Source organism: Carica papaya, chromosome 3 (assembly GCF_054855325.1).
Source record: "Carica papaya isolate Zhongbai chromosome 3, ASM5485532v1, whole genome shotgun sequence".
Lineage (NCBI taxonomy): Eukaryota > Viridiplantae > Streptophyta > Magnoliopsida > Brassicales > Caricaceae > Carica > Carica papaya.
In genome coordinates this window covers 6,685,584-6,699,933 of record NC_142311.1, presented here as the reverse complement: position 1 = coordinate 6,699,933, position 14,350 = coordinate 6,685,584, and the positions used below count along the sequence as shown (strand labels likewise).

At 31.6% G+C, this 14,350-nt stretch overlaps 2 protein-coding genes across 3 annotated transcripts; one reads left to right on the top strand and one right to left on the bottom strand.

Moving 5' to 3' along the window:
* Positions 1-343: 343 nt before the first annotated feature.
* Positions 344-4,980, bottom strand: LOC110813944 (chaperonin CPN60-2, mitochondrial). Of its 2 annotated transcripts, none has more exons than XM_088215338.1 (18): positions 4,806-4,980; positions 4,500-4,527; positions 4,283-4,414; positions 3,567-3,726; positions 3,193-3,368; positions 3,018-3,113; positions 2,828-2,932; positions 2,654-2,740; positions 2,363-2,452; positions 2,184-2,264; positions 2,018-2,086; positions 1,811-1,888; positions 1,570-1,665; positions 1,347-1,446; positions 1,164-1,267; positions 944-1,049; positions 765-843; positions 344-659 (listed from the first exon to the last, which is right to left on the bottom strand). In XM_088215338.1, the coding sequence occupies exons 1-18, from the start codon at positions 4,841-4,843 to the stop codon at positions 542-544; spliced, it is 1,743 nt and encodes a 580-aa protein (XP_088071464.1). In that variant the 5' UTR covers positions 4,844-4,980; the 3' UTR covers positions 344-541. The 2 variants fall into 2 exon arrangements, with proteins under 2 accessions (XP_088071464.1, XP_088071465.1); XM_088215339.1 differs by having other exon boundaries at positions 4,500-4,524.
* Positions 4,981-5,681: 701 nt separating this feature from the next.
* LOC110814004 (NADH dehydrogenase [ubiquinone] 1 alpha subcomplex subunit 13-A) lies at positions 5,682-9,477 on the top strand. The gene is made up of 3 exons (XM_022041309.2): positions 5,682-6,026; positions 8,922-8,993; positions 9,096-9,477. Exons 1-3 carry the CDS (start codon positions 5,812-5,814, stop codon positions 9,238-9,240), a joined length of 432 nt encoding a protein of 143 aa, XP_021897001.1. The 5' UTR covers positions 5,682-5,811; the 3' UTR covers positions 9,241-9,477.
* The last annotated feature ends 4,873 nt before the right edge of the window (positions 9,478-14,350 follow it).

Sequence of the window (14,350 nt, the reverse complement as noted above, 5' to 3'; positions counted from 1 at the left end):
AGATTTTGCCTGGCTAATTGTGGGATAAATCTGTTGTAGATTGGTAAATGAATGTTAACATTCAATTTCATCAAGAGACATTTTTTATTAATGAATATTAACACTTTACCATAAATAAATTTTAATAACACTGTCTAAATTTGTTAAGAAACTAAATTTTCTTTGCATCTGTCTGATTTTCACTCAACTAGAACAGCTGCTTTCATCTTGACTTATGGGAAACATGGACAAAATACAAAAACTAAAACACTTAGTTGTAAATCATGCAGGAAGAACACTACTTTTATTTCTGAAAAAATCATTCCCCTACAAAGCCCAATTCTTTCCAGCACTGGAAGTCTGATAATTTAAAATAACTAATCTACACCTCTAATTTCTCATTATGGTTACATTAATGCCTTGGACCATACCATTAACAATCTCCCCAAACTGGTAACAAAAAAAGAGGAAAAAAAAAAGAACCCACGTACATTATGTTCGTGGACTTGGGGAAAATATTCTGTAAATGGGAAATTTGTAAATTGGAATTTATCTAGAGACCTCAATAATCCATGCCACCCATGCCACCCATGCCACCAGGACCCATTCCTGGAGCCTCTTTCTCATCTTTGGGAAGTTCAGTCACAACTGCTTCAGTTGTTGTCATCAAAGATGATACACTGAGAAAGGGCAACATATAATCGTTGGTTAATTAGCTGAAAAATCAAATTCACTTTGGAAGATTAACAAGGACTTCTTAACTTAAATTGCCTTCTCTAGCTTACCTTGCAGCATCAACCAAAGCAGTTCTAATTACTTTCAATGGGTCAATAATACCAGCTTTGACCATATCAACATATTCACCTGATTTTTCCAAGGACAATGAAGCCCAATGGTTGTTAGCATATGTAAAAGTGTGTGTTACAAATAATGGCCAAAAAAGCTGGCGTGATGTCAAACTAACCTTTGGCAGCATCATAACCAAGATCAGAGTTATCTTGTTCCAACAGCTTACCAACAATCACAGCTCCCTCTACCCCTGCATTAGAAGCAATTGTGTACACGGGTGTCTGCAAAACCAAAGTTGATTCACTATCAAAGTTGGTTTAAACAAAGAGCCAACTTACATTACAAGTTTCATACAGAACCGGACCCCCAGTTCACATGAAAGAAGATTTACAAACCTTCAGAGCATTTTGAATTATCTGAACACCAATCTTCTGATCGAAGTTAGCAGTGGGCAGCTTGTCCAACTCTTTTGATGCATAGAGAAGAGCAACCCCACCACCTGAGAGTAAATTTTTATCAAGGATCTGAAATAGTATCTGAAATTTAGACGAGAACTTACAGAATATTTAAATAAATACCTGGCAGAATACCCTCTTCTACAGCTGCTTTTGTGGAATTTAAGGCATCTGTTACTCTATCTTTCTTTTCACCAACTTCAGCTTCACTTGCTCCTCCAATCTGTGACCACAAGTAGATTTCCATATTTTTATCCATTATATGCTAACTTTAGAAATAGCAATCAATGAACTGCTGTACAATTATAATGAACCCATTGGATAGGACATAAGAAAGCAGACAGACCTTCAGCACAGCAACACCTCCGGAAAGCTTTGCCAATCTTTCTTGGAGCTTCTCTCTGTCATAATCAGATGTGCTTAATTCAATTGCTGACCGGATCTATACAGCAGTTAGCAGGCAAATCAAGTTAGCAATTGGAAGATTCGTTAAAAGACTTTTTCTGTTCTTATGCTTAACTTACAACAAATAAACCATCTAACACGTCCCCAAGGAAGCACATGTTTTAGAAGGAAACAATACAAACCTGCTCACATCTTTCCTCAATGCCCTTCTTGTCACCAGCACCATCGAGAATAATACTATCATCCTTCGAGATTGTAACCTGCAACAACAAAAATCATGTATCAGAGAAAATCTAAAGATTGAAAAGCTGCATTCACTAAATGTTCTGTAGGGTAACATACTGACTCTAGAATTGCTACATAAAACTTCCAAGTAGAAAAATGCTCACCTTCTTACAAGTGCCAAGCATATCAAGGTCCACCTTTTCCAGATTCAGGCCAAGCTCTTCAGTTATAAGCTACAAAAGAAAAGTAAGACAAGCCATTACCTAATCAGGTTCACAAGATGCAGGCATCCTTTTATTTTACATTACATAGGACGGGCAGCAAATTTACTTGGCCTCCCGTAAGAACAGCAAGATCTTGTAAAGCAGCTTTCCTGTTCTCCCCAAAACCAGGGGCCTTGATGGCACAGACCTAGAGCAATCATAATCCATATTAGAGCCCCAACAACAACACCAGTAAATAAGATAAATATAAAATTCACTCTCATAATCAAATGTAAAAAGATATACCTTGATTCCAGCACGAAGCTTATTTAGAATAAGAGTTGCAAGTGCATCACTTTCCACATCTTCAGCAACAATCAGTAAAGGTCTTTGCCTCTGCACAAAGATAACAAGAACAAAACTTCCTTAAATGAAGTAACCTATCAACAAGTTAGACTAAAATTTCTCTTTTTTTGGAGGGGGGATGGGGTTAGCTAAATTCACTTTTCAGATAGGAGGATAATGAAAAAAAGTATATCCACAAAAATACGCATGTTAGAGAGCAAAAAGAACACACTATAGCTTACCAACACCTACCTTCAGAGCTAATTCTAAGACTTTCACCACGGCATTTATGCTTGAGATTTTCTTCTCATGGATTAGAATTAGAGGGTCTTCTAGTTCCTGTCAGTATGAACACATATACCCATTCATTACAGCGATCATGTATATGCCATTTTGGTATTAAAAAAACATGCTTTGAGGCCTTACACATTTTTGGTTTTTCTGGTTGGTGATGAAGTAAGGAGATATATAACCTCTGTCCAGCTTCATGCCCTCAACAACTTCCAACTCATTATATAAAGTCTTCCCATCCTGCAAGTGTTTTGAAATATCAGAATCCTGAGAAATTTTCGTTAATTATCTCCGATGATTAATGAATGCATTAGTAGCAGCTTACTTGGATTGTGATTACTCCCTCTTTGCCAACTTTCTCCATGGCCTTTGCAATTAATTCACCAATTTCTCTTTCACCATTTGCTGATATTGTCCCAACCTACACAAGTACACTTAGCTTATAGTTCAGGCTAAAAGTTACAGATTTACAATATATTTAGACCTTTGTTTCAACCAACCTGTGCAATTTCTTCTGATGTGCTAATCATTCTTGCTCTGCTTTTCAAGTTTGTTACCACAGCATCTACTGCCATTGAAATTCCACGCCTTAGGTCCATTGCATTCATCCCTGCAGCAACAGACTTGCATCCTTCTGTAAATATTGCTCGCGTGAGGACTGTAGCACATGTTGTCCCTGCAAAGCATAAAAAGAATCTCAGATCATGCATTCAAATAAGGAAAGAATGATGCAAGTGTGTATTGAATATAAATTAATTGCTCTGGAAAACTGAAAACACGAAAGTCATACAACACTGGACTTATTATCAGAAAAAATTGTACAATCACTAAAGTTGTTCATTTGCAAGCATCTTATCACTGGATGAAGCCTTACCATCACCAGCTTCGTCATTAGTAGCATTTGCAACCTGTTTGACAAGACTAGCACCAACATTCTTGACTTTATCTTTGAATTCAATACTCTTTGCAACAGTGACACCATCTTTTGTCACTTTCGGTGCACCCCAACTTTGTTCAATTACCACATTCCGCCCCTTCAAAAGTTTTAGAAAAACGTAAATAAAAATGCTCAAAAATGAACGCCATGGCAATAGCCTAAGAGAAGCACAAACAAAAGAAATGCAAATAAAAAACGATGCAAAATAATGCCGTCATCTTTGCCCCTATAATATGAAAGCTGCCAGAAACTCACTATTTACTATTTCCTTAAGAGATATTTAATATATTTATTACCTAGAACAAATTTATCTTTTCTCCTCAAATACATAACAGTTAAATTTTAACAGCACAAAGTTCTTAAAACCAGGAATCTTTTCCACAAGGTGAAGCTAGTGATAAGTCTCAAAACCATTGGGCGTCAACCCCAAAGTACAGAATACAACTAAGCTTGGAAGATTGCTATACAAACAGTAAATCACTATTTGTTTATTAGCCTAGATAGATCTATGATCAACTAACTTACTCGGGGAAAGCTGATTTTTTTTTTATAACATGATTAAAATAACAGTGATCCTTCAGTCTAAACCAGCGCCAGACTATATATCTCTTAAAGCAAAACTAGAAAGCATTGGGTGACATTAGCAACAGTACCTTAGGACCCATAGTGACTTTGACTGCATCTGCGAGCTCTTCAACACCCCTGAGCATCAAAGCTCGAGCCTCCACGCCAAATCTTATGTCTTTCGCGGCATAGTTCCTGCTCCAACTTAATCTACTCCCAACCTGATTACCAACAAAATTATAGATCAGTACAAACCCATCATGATTACGAACAGTAAAATAATAAAAACAAACAGCTGGTAATCACCTGATGAGTGCTGTTCCTAGCAATCCTGCTAACCATTAAAAAAGTGAGAAAAATTAAAACCCATTCACAACGGAAATTAAATAAAATTAAATCTGGGATCTCTTGCTTTGGAACTGGGTTTAATTTCCCAACACAAAAAGATATAATTCAACTAAGCTATGTAGTTCATTTTCATTCCCTCTTAATTGTTTTCTTCTTCCTTACACTTAGGAAGTGGCATTTTCCAATAGCTGGATAGAAACAAAGAAAAAAAATACAGAAGCCACCTGCATAAGTGTAGAAATACGGTATAACAAAGCAAAATACCTTGCTTTGGAGACGAGACCTGAAGCAAAACGGTGCATGGTGGAGAAATGGAAGATGACACCGGTGGGTCTAGACAGCAGGAATGGAGAACTGAGCGTGTCGTACAAATGGAAGGTATTGAGGAGGAAGGAGCGTGGTCTTTTGAAGGGAAGAGAAGAGTCTAGAAGCAGCAGCTTCTAGTTTTTACTTGCTGTTGTGGCTAGGGTTTAGGGTTTTGCGCTTCAGGCGGGTTAACTGTTAAAAGGGTTTTAGGGTTCAGGCCTGGAAGCTCAAGCCCACAAGTGTTGACGAATCGTACACTTAAGCCAAAACAGCGTCGTTTTAGTGGAGGCTATTTAGTGAGCCCAAGCCCATTTGGGCTCACTAAAAAGTTAAATAAATATTTTATTACATATAAAAATTACATTAAGTTTATCTTTATAGTTCAAAATTTAAATAGATAATAACATTTAAAATATTATCTTCATATAATAAATATAATTATAATAAATATTAACATATTATATTTATTTTTTATTTTAAAAAATAAAAAAAATATTATATGAAAATTTTCAGTATTATATACATATATATAATTGGTATATTAAAAAAGATATGTTAGAATTTTACTAATTACTACACCAAAATTAAAAATATGCAATTAAAAATCTAAAAAATTATATTGTAGAAAAAAATTAAGAAAATGAAGTACATGCGTTATATTTTTGCCTACTATATATTATTAAAATAAAAAATTTAAAATTATAATAATTAGCGTATTAAAAATTTTATTATAACTAAATCAATATAATTAAAATTAATATTATTAGATAATTGCATAATTTGCCCGGTTTTCTATTAATTAAAAAAACCGGTTTACCATTTCACCGTCTTTGTTCTCCACTGATCCCTTTCCGTCTTCCCCTCAAAAAATCATCAGGGAAGCGAGAAACGAAATCATAGAAGCCCTCTAAGTCTCATCGCCATCGCAAAGAGAGACTCAGATAGCAAGTACAAAGAAGCAAAGATGACGGAGGCAATGATAAGGAACAAGCCAGGGATGGCCAGCGTCAAGGACATGCCGATCTTGCAGGACGGCCCGCCTCCGGGAGGATTCGCTCCGGTTCGATACGCCCGGCGGATCCCCAATAAAGGGCCCAGTGCCATTGCTATCTTCCTCGCTGCCTTTGGTGCATTCTCTTATGGCATGTACCAGGTCGGCCAGGGCAATAAGATCCGCAGGTGTTTCCCTAACCCACTTTATCATTTAACCTAGATGAACATTTACTTTTGCTATCTGCCGTTTCAGTTGAATTTCGCTTTTAATTCAAGTCAAGTCTTTTTTCTTGTGATTTTATTCTGATTTACGCTTGTGGTTTGGTTTTTGCCATTTTGGATTTAATCTGGCATTTAAGATAGTTGGCACTGGAAATATGGATTCTCCCTATTGATTTCTACTGCTTGCTGTTAGAAACATCGTTTTAGTGCTTCTTTGACTTCTCATTGGTGATGGTCTTGTCATCTGGGGTTCTGTTGGTTCTGGAATTTGACGCTGGAAAAGTGTGAGATTTGGTTATAATCATAATTGAGTTCAGTCTTTGAGATGGGTTTCTCTGCTATATGCTCCTGCGTATTTCTTGGAAAGTTACTTGTTTTCCAGGAACTACCTTTTGGAACAGGTGAAGCTAAATTACCTACTGCTACTAGCGCTACAATGACATTTCTCTTTAAATTTAGTTTGCCCTCTTAGGAACAGTTTGCTCCTTTCTCCTGCTCTCTGTGGTCTTGGTTGGTGGAAGGAGGTTAAGTCTTTATGGCACAATTCACTCCTTGTCTGATTCTCCGGAATCCATTGTCCTTCTTTAGTGTTTTTTTGGGCTAAGGCAAATGTAATCAGATTGACTGGCTTATTGTTAATCAAGAGATGACTCGTTTTGCTCATTTTAAGATGCTATGTTCTTTTTGCTTTTTTCCTTTTGAGAGGATATCTAGTCCTTCAATGCTGTATTCTTCTTTATTAATCTATTTCATTTTCTATCAAAGAGATGGTTTGACGTGGTTTTAGTTAGCCATTTCTTTTCCCCAATATTGTATTCGAATTCACTAGGGATCTTGTAGTTGTCATGGGCTTTCTTTGTTGGTTTATTTTTAAACCTGGGTTTTTTATTGTGATGTGTTCTCTGGTTGTATTGGAAACAGATGCTGGTCCATCTTGTTGGTTAGTTTTGTTGTATGTACCGCCATCTTGTTCTTTCTTTTTGTCTTGGTTACTTTTGCTTATAGAGATTGCTATTGTTGTTTGGATTTTTGTGTGCAAAAAGAATGAGCTGTTGTTTGGACCTTACATAGATTTGCTTGTTGTCTGGAAAACCTTACTGTTTGATTGGTTGTTTTGGACCTTTGTTATCATTTGAATAATCTGCATGATGTGAATGGTTTTGGTTGTCATGATTGAATGATCTTTGTGTTCAAATTTTTACTTTTGGGTAACTTTTATTAATTAGACTGCAAGGGTTTGATAGTTCTCTGGTAGGGGGCTCAGAAATGTTTAATAGGATTCACAGATTTGTTGTTTTAGGGTGACTAGATCTGTTTTATCCTTTGTTATGATATTTATATATTAATCACTGAACAATCACTAGAGATATTGAGCATCTTGTTGGTTATTTGAAAAGAAATATGTTACATCTTAAATTTTACTGAATGATCTTACTTCCACTTATGTTAAATTACTATATTTCAGAAAAAAAAAAACTTATGTTGAATTACTATAAGCTGGGTATATTTTTAACTTGGGCATAAGGGACTTTTAACTTGGGTATATTTTTAACATGTGACAAACTCACTGTGGTTTTTTTGAGACTAAGAAGACCTGGTGGCATTAGGAGATCTTTCGAGACATTAGAGGGAGCAATGATATTATTGGGGAGACCTCTATTCTTGATAGAATGGTTTTGAACTATGTTCTTGATGAAGATCAATGAGTGTGTTTGTGTACATTTAAGAATGAAGCTTAGAGCTTGAGGATGATGCCTATTAAAGCTCTTCAATGGGTTGGTCAATGGGAGGAAGAACTACTATTTAAAACAAAGGGAGGAACAATTACGTTAAGGAATCATAGCTTGAGGGTGGTGTTTTTGGAGAGAGATTAAGAGGCGGTTAACCATTTGACTGTGGATTTCTATACTCCAGTTTATTCGAATGAGATAATTGATCACTCTTTTATTCAAGGCACTGATTGGTGTCTGATTAACGGGGAGAGAGCGCATTAATGAAGAGACGCTGTGAGGAGTTTGAGATTGAGAGAGCAATGTGGGAACTTGGTTTGGAGAAAGCTCCTGGACCAGATGGTTATATCATAGCTTTTTCTTATACCTATTAAGAAGTCATAGAAGGTGTTTAAATTGAAGCTTTTGGGAGGAATTTAAGCTTAATGCAATGATGAGTTTATTATATATTCCGTTTCCATTAGTTTGATTCTTAAGAAAGATTGCTCAGCTGAAGTTTTTGATTATTCAGCCTACGAGTCTGGTTATGAGCATATACAAGATTATCAGTAAGGTGCTCTATTTAAGGTTGAGTGAGGTTCTTGGTAAGACGATTTCTGCGCCACTAAACTGCTTTTATTGGGGGGTGAACAGATTCTTGATGGCTTTCTTATTGCTAAGAGATGGTGGAGGATGTTCAAAGGAGGAACATGGGCTGATCTTTAGATTAGATTTCAATAAAGCCTATGATTGAGTGAAATGGGATTTCCTTCATAAGAGGTGTTTTAGTCCCCACACAGTAATTTTTTGTTAAAGACTATACTTATGGTAGCAGGCATGTTTGTTATGAGACTATATCTCAAGATTGCATGCAAGATGGGGCATGGTCATCTCTAAGAAATTCATTGGTGTTGTATTCTTTTGATTGGTTTGGTGGTCCCGATTTTAATACAAAATTTTGGATAAAATGGATTGATACTTTCTCCTCTATGTTCAGATATCTTATTCGTGATTCTGCTTCAGTCTCACGGATGAAAAGTAGAAATGCTGCTAATTGTTTATTTATATGAATAAAATCTCAAGCTTGCTTCTTTTTCAGAATTAGATATATATATATTTACTGTAGGCTTGGGATGTTTCTTTGACGTAGGGCGCTTAAGGAGGAGAAGTATGCTGCCCGTAGGGCAATACTCCCCGTGCTTCAAGCTGAAGAAGATGAAAGGTGTCATAGCTCTTTTCTACCACATGCTTATTTGCTTCTCTTCCCATCTATGGAACAGGGAACCTTTTTTTTCTTTCCTGATCTCCTTTATTTTTTCTTTAGATTTGTGAAAGAGTGGAAGAAGTATCTTGACTACGAGGCAGAAGTGATGAAGGATGTGCCTGGTTGGAAGGTTGGTGAAAGTGTGTACAATTCAGGGAAATGGATGCCTCCAGCAACTGGCGAGCTCCGTCCAGATGTCTGGTGATATTTGTTTTTGTTTTCTTTTTTTTTTTTTTTTTTTTTTTCCCCTCAGCGGTGCATATTTTACTGTTGGCATGACCTCGTCCGGCGTATGGCATGTGAAATTTCTTTAGTTACTTGGGTCTTGCTCTCTTGCCAGGAAAATAAAATGTAGTTGGATGCCTTCTTACATTAAGAATACTGCCAATACTTTATTGTCTTTCATAGCAGAATAACATGTAAGACAATATACTTCTAGTCATTTCTTGTTTAGTTTTAAATCAAATAACTAAGAAGCATAAAACAAATTGATTACTACATATAAAACTTTTATTTGAAGGGTAATATGACCTACATAGATGTTGTCATTATTATCCTTACTGCGGCATGAAAAGTTCACAATTCTTTATCCCAGGTATAACATATATCAAATTTGGCAGTATCATAATTGAGCATGCAGGGACCATTTGGTTTTATGTGCCACACACAATCTTTAGAACATTTAGGATAATCTCTATTTTGAACATAAATATCAAACCTGTGATACTGATTCTTCCATGTAAAGCCACAAAAATATAGAGTGGTGCCCCAAAAATCTGGTCGAAACACAAACACCCAATTACCTTGATATGGAATTATCTGTGACCCAAGATCATGATGGGCATCTTTACAGTGCAATGTCAAGTCCAATCCCGCACCTAATTCATTGTAAATATGGATATGTTCTTTCGACAACAAAAAGCCAGCATCGCATGAGCCTGTTAGAACGATTAATGCCGCATGAAACACCAACAAGGTTCTGACCATAGAAACCATTTTGCATAAGGATTTGGCTACTCTATTTTACCTTTTCTTTATTTATAGGTCAAATTAGATACATAATTACCACATTCAATTATAGAGAAAAAAAAAATCCTATTCATTTATTTATTGTATCATAAATGCAAAATGTCTGAGAATAAATAAACTCATCATAAATTTAATATGAACATCTTTTATTTCTTTAAGAAATATATAGAACCTACTATTTTTTTTTTAAATATGTAATAAATGAGTATGTCTTTTAAACCGTAACGTTATTATAATATTATAATAACATTCCAGATTGTTCGAAATTATTATAATATGATAAGTTATCAAATTAGTTTTTTTTTTTATTAAATATATAATAGATGAGTAATAAATGAGTACGACTTTTAAATTATAATGTAATTTGCAGATTATTCATTTTTAAGCATTATATTTAAAATAATTTTTTGGTCAAACATATGATGTAATATTCGAGATTATTTAAAATTGTTATAATATCATAAATTATCAAATTAGTTTTTTTTTTTTTTTGTCAAATGTATAATAAATGAGTACGTTTTTTTTTTGGTTAAACCTATGATGTAATATTCGGGATTAAATTGTAGTGTAGTTTGCATGTTACTTATTTTCAGACATTATATGTAAAATAACTTTTTGGTCAAACCTCTTATGTAATATTCGAGATTGTTTGAAGTTTAAAATTATTATAATATAATAAATTATCAAATTAATTTTTTTGGTCAAATATGTAATAAATAAGCAATAAATGAGTATGATTTTTAAGTTACAGTGTAGTATGTATGTTACTTATGTATAAACATTATATTTAAAACAACTTTTTGGTCAAACATTTAATGATCAGGATTGTTTAAAATTATTATAATATGATAAATTATCAAATTAATCTTTTTGATTAAATATGTCGTAAATGAGTATGTCTTCTGACCGTAATGTAGTTTGTATGTTACTTATTTTAAAATATTATATTTAAAATTATTTTTTTTTATCAAATGTCTGATATAATATTTAAAATTATTATAAGATAATAAATTACCCAATTAATCTTTAAAATATGATATCTATTATTATATAGTCTTTAATATTTTTTTATTACAATTTGATCCACTACCTTTTTGATTCTATTTTAAAGGTTTGGTTTTTATCTATTTATTAACATAAAAAGTTTAAATTATTAGACTATGTTTGAATGCTTTTAAAAAGAACTCGTTTTGGATTTTAAAGTGAAATTAAAGAAATAAAAAAACATTTCATTTTGAGTAAACATGAAGCTATTTTTAATTTTTTAATTACTTTAAAATTTAAATTTAGTTTAGTTTTTTTGTAAGTTTGCAAATATAATATAATAATTTTAAGTTCTTTTTTTTTTATAGTTTGAAGATAAATAAAAATTGAACGTTTGAAATTATAATAATAAAAAAAATTAGGAATTAAACTATAACACGTGCAAAAATTTAAGATTAATTATGTAATTTGTCGATAATAATATTATAATACTAAAATAATAATCCTAATTACATAGTTAATATACTATAAAATATTATCTAATGAGATATTTAATATTTGTTTTTTTTTTTTTGTTTGATAAAAAAGCACAAAAGATTAAGTCCTCAAGGGATTTAATATTTCAAACTCCAAATTTTATATACATTCACATATAAATTATTAAATTATTGTAAACATTGATGTGAGTTAATAATATATATATATATATATTGACATATGTCATATCAATTATATTAAGTAAAATTTCAGCATAATGTCTCATGAATTGTATTCCATTTGCTTTGATAGTAGTCTAAACATATTAAATATTTAAGAATTAAAAGATTATACAATTATTTTATGAATTTCATAGTTTATAGGAGTTATGTAGCAATTAACTATATCATTATTTATTTTTTATGATAAAAATAAATATCATATGATATTCGTTATTATTTTTTTGAGCTACATAAAAAAAAATAAAAAAATAAAAAAACTATCTCAAAGTTAATTCATTATCTTTTTTTCCATCTTAATAGTTTTCTATTCACTTTGAAATTAAACAATTAAAGAACATAAGAATAATTGATTATTACGTACGGGTAAAACTAAAATTTTTATCAGAAGTAAAACGATTTACATACACGTCGTCATTATACTACTGAAAACATAAAAAGTTCACGATATATTCCACGGATAACATATATCAAATTTGCCCGTCTCATAATTGAGCATGCATGGACCATTTGGTTGTATGTGCCACACACAATCCTTAGAACATTTAGGATAATCTCTATTTTGAATATAAATATCAAACCAATGAAATTGATTATTCCATGTAAAACCACAAAAATATTGAGTGGTGCCCCAAAAACCAGGTCGAAATACAAATACCCAATTACCTCGATATGAAATTTTTTGCTCCCAAAGATCATGATGTTTATCTTTACAATGCACCCTCAAGTCCAACCCCGTACCTAATTCATTGTAAATATGAATATGGGTTTTCGACAGCAAGAAGCCAGCATCGCATGAACCTACTAGGATGATTGATTCTACAAGAAACACCAACAAGGTTTTAATGATAGAACTCATTTTGCAATAGGTTTTGGTTCGAGTTTTTTAGTTTCTCTTTATTTATAGGCTAAGTTAAATAAACAATTGTCATAATTACCACGTTTAATTATGAAAAACAAAAAAAAAAAAAAAGAATCTCATGCATGTATTATATCATAAGTACGTGTCTAAAAACAAAGAATCTTATATATTATAAGAAAATCTTTAACAATAAAGAAACTTATTATAAATATATGAGTGTAATAATATCGAAACTCATCGTAAATTTAATAGGAGTATGTTTTATTTTTTTAAGAAATGTACAAAACCTATTACTCTTTTAAACATGTAAAAAACAGAGTAATATTTTAAAACTGTAATATAGTTTGCACGTTACTTATTTTTAAACATTATATGTAAAATATCATTTAAATCAAAACCCTTATATATAATATTCGTGATTGTTTGAAATTATTATACAACCCGACAAATTATCAAATTAGTTCTCAGAAGTACGACATTCATTATTGTCTAATCTTTAATCTATTTTATTTATTATTATAATTTGGTTAGGATATATTTGAAGGTTTTTAAAAAACAATTCTTTTTCGATTTTGAAGTAATTAAAAATTAAAAAAAAAACAGTTTATTTTGTATAAACATGAGCTATTTTTTAATTACTCTAAAATTTAAATTGAATTAGTTTTTAAAGTCTCTAAATATAATTTAGTCATTTTAAATTTTTTCTGTTAGAAAATAAATAAAAACTGAATTTTAAATTGAATTAATTTTTGATTAAATTAGTTTAATTATTTATTAATTTGTGTAGTCATTTTAAATTTAATGTAATTTAAACATTATTATGTACTTTTACTGTGGAATCGTTGTGATAATTATTTCATTGATTTGTTACACGTATGCATTGGAGGCCTTCGTAGTGATAATTATTATGCTGCGTCACCAAAAAAACATTAATTATTTCCATAATTAATTTACTAAATGCATATGTATATGTATATGTATATTTCATATTCAATTTAAGTGATAATTAGCTATAATTAAACATTTTAAACATTATGATTATAGTGTCAGATTAAATTGATTATTATTATTTTACTCAAAAGTTAAACTTTTAATCGTTTTTAGAAAGTATTAAAAATATTATTCTTTTTAATCTTCTTGACTCTATATAACATTAATTGAGATTTGAAGAGCATTTACTTCACATGAGAGTTTTAAGATTATATATTCTTAAATAACTTTTAAAGTAAAAATTCATATGTTGTTTTATTCATCCACTTCAGCTCTAACTTGTTAACCTAAAGTTTATTCTTCACAAATCTACTAATTATAAGAATTCAAGAATATACTTCTTGAAATTTTACAGTCCATTGATAACTTATCTACAATGTTTATATTATTTTAAAAATTTAAGACTCACTACAAAAATTTAAAGATGATTCAGAATCTTAAATTTTATTTAGATGATGGTTCGATAATAATAGTATAATTTTTTTTTTTGATATTTATTTACATTTCCAAATATATGATATAAATTTTTGGTGGTTGAATCATAATTCTCAAAACTAGAATTTTTTTTTATTTTTTTAAACTACCGATCCAGTAATTTTATGAAAATTCGCTTATTTTTTCTTGTTATACCCTTAATTTTTTTTTTTATTTTCTAATTTACCATTTATTTTATTATTATTATTCTTCTTCTAAACTCGACGCAGAGCCACACACCGCAAACCATCTTCATCTCC

What these genes read in the sequence shown, in the direction of transcription:
- LOC110813944 (XM_088215338.1), bottom strand. Translation starts at nt 4,843, where the DNA reads ATGCACCGTTTTGCTTCAGGTCTCGTCTCCAAAGCAAG. An exon ending in AAGTCACTATGGGTCCTAAG is followed by an intron (nt 3,727 to 4,282) that starts GTACTGTTGCTA and finishes AAACTTTTGAAG; the next exon opens with GGGCGGAATGTGGTAATTGA. An exon ending in AGAAGAGGGTATTCTGCCAG is followed by an intron (nt 1,268 to 1,346) that starts GTATTTATTTAA and finishes ATTTACTCTCAG; the next exon opens with GTGGTGGGGTTGCTCTTCTC.
- LOC110814004 (XM_022041309.2), top strand. Translation starts at nt 5,812, where the DNA reads ATGACGGAGGCAATGATAAGGAACAAGCCAGGGATGGCCAGCGTCAAG. An exon ending in CAGGGCAATAAGATCCGCAG is followed by an intron (nt 6,027 to 8,921) that starts GTGTTTCCCTAA and finishes TCTTTGACGTAG; the next exon opens with GGCGCTTAAGGAGGAGAAGT. An exon ending in CAAGCTGAAGAAGATGAAAG is followed by an intron (nt 8,994 to 9,095) that starts GTGTCATAGCTC and finishes TTTTTTCTTTAG; the next exon opens with ATTTGTGAAAGAGTGGAAGA.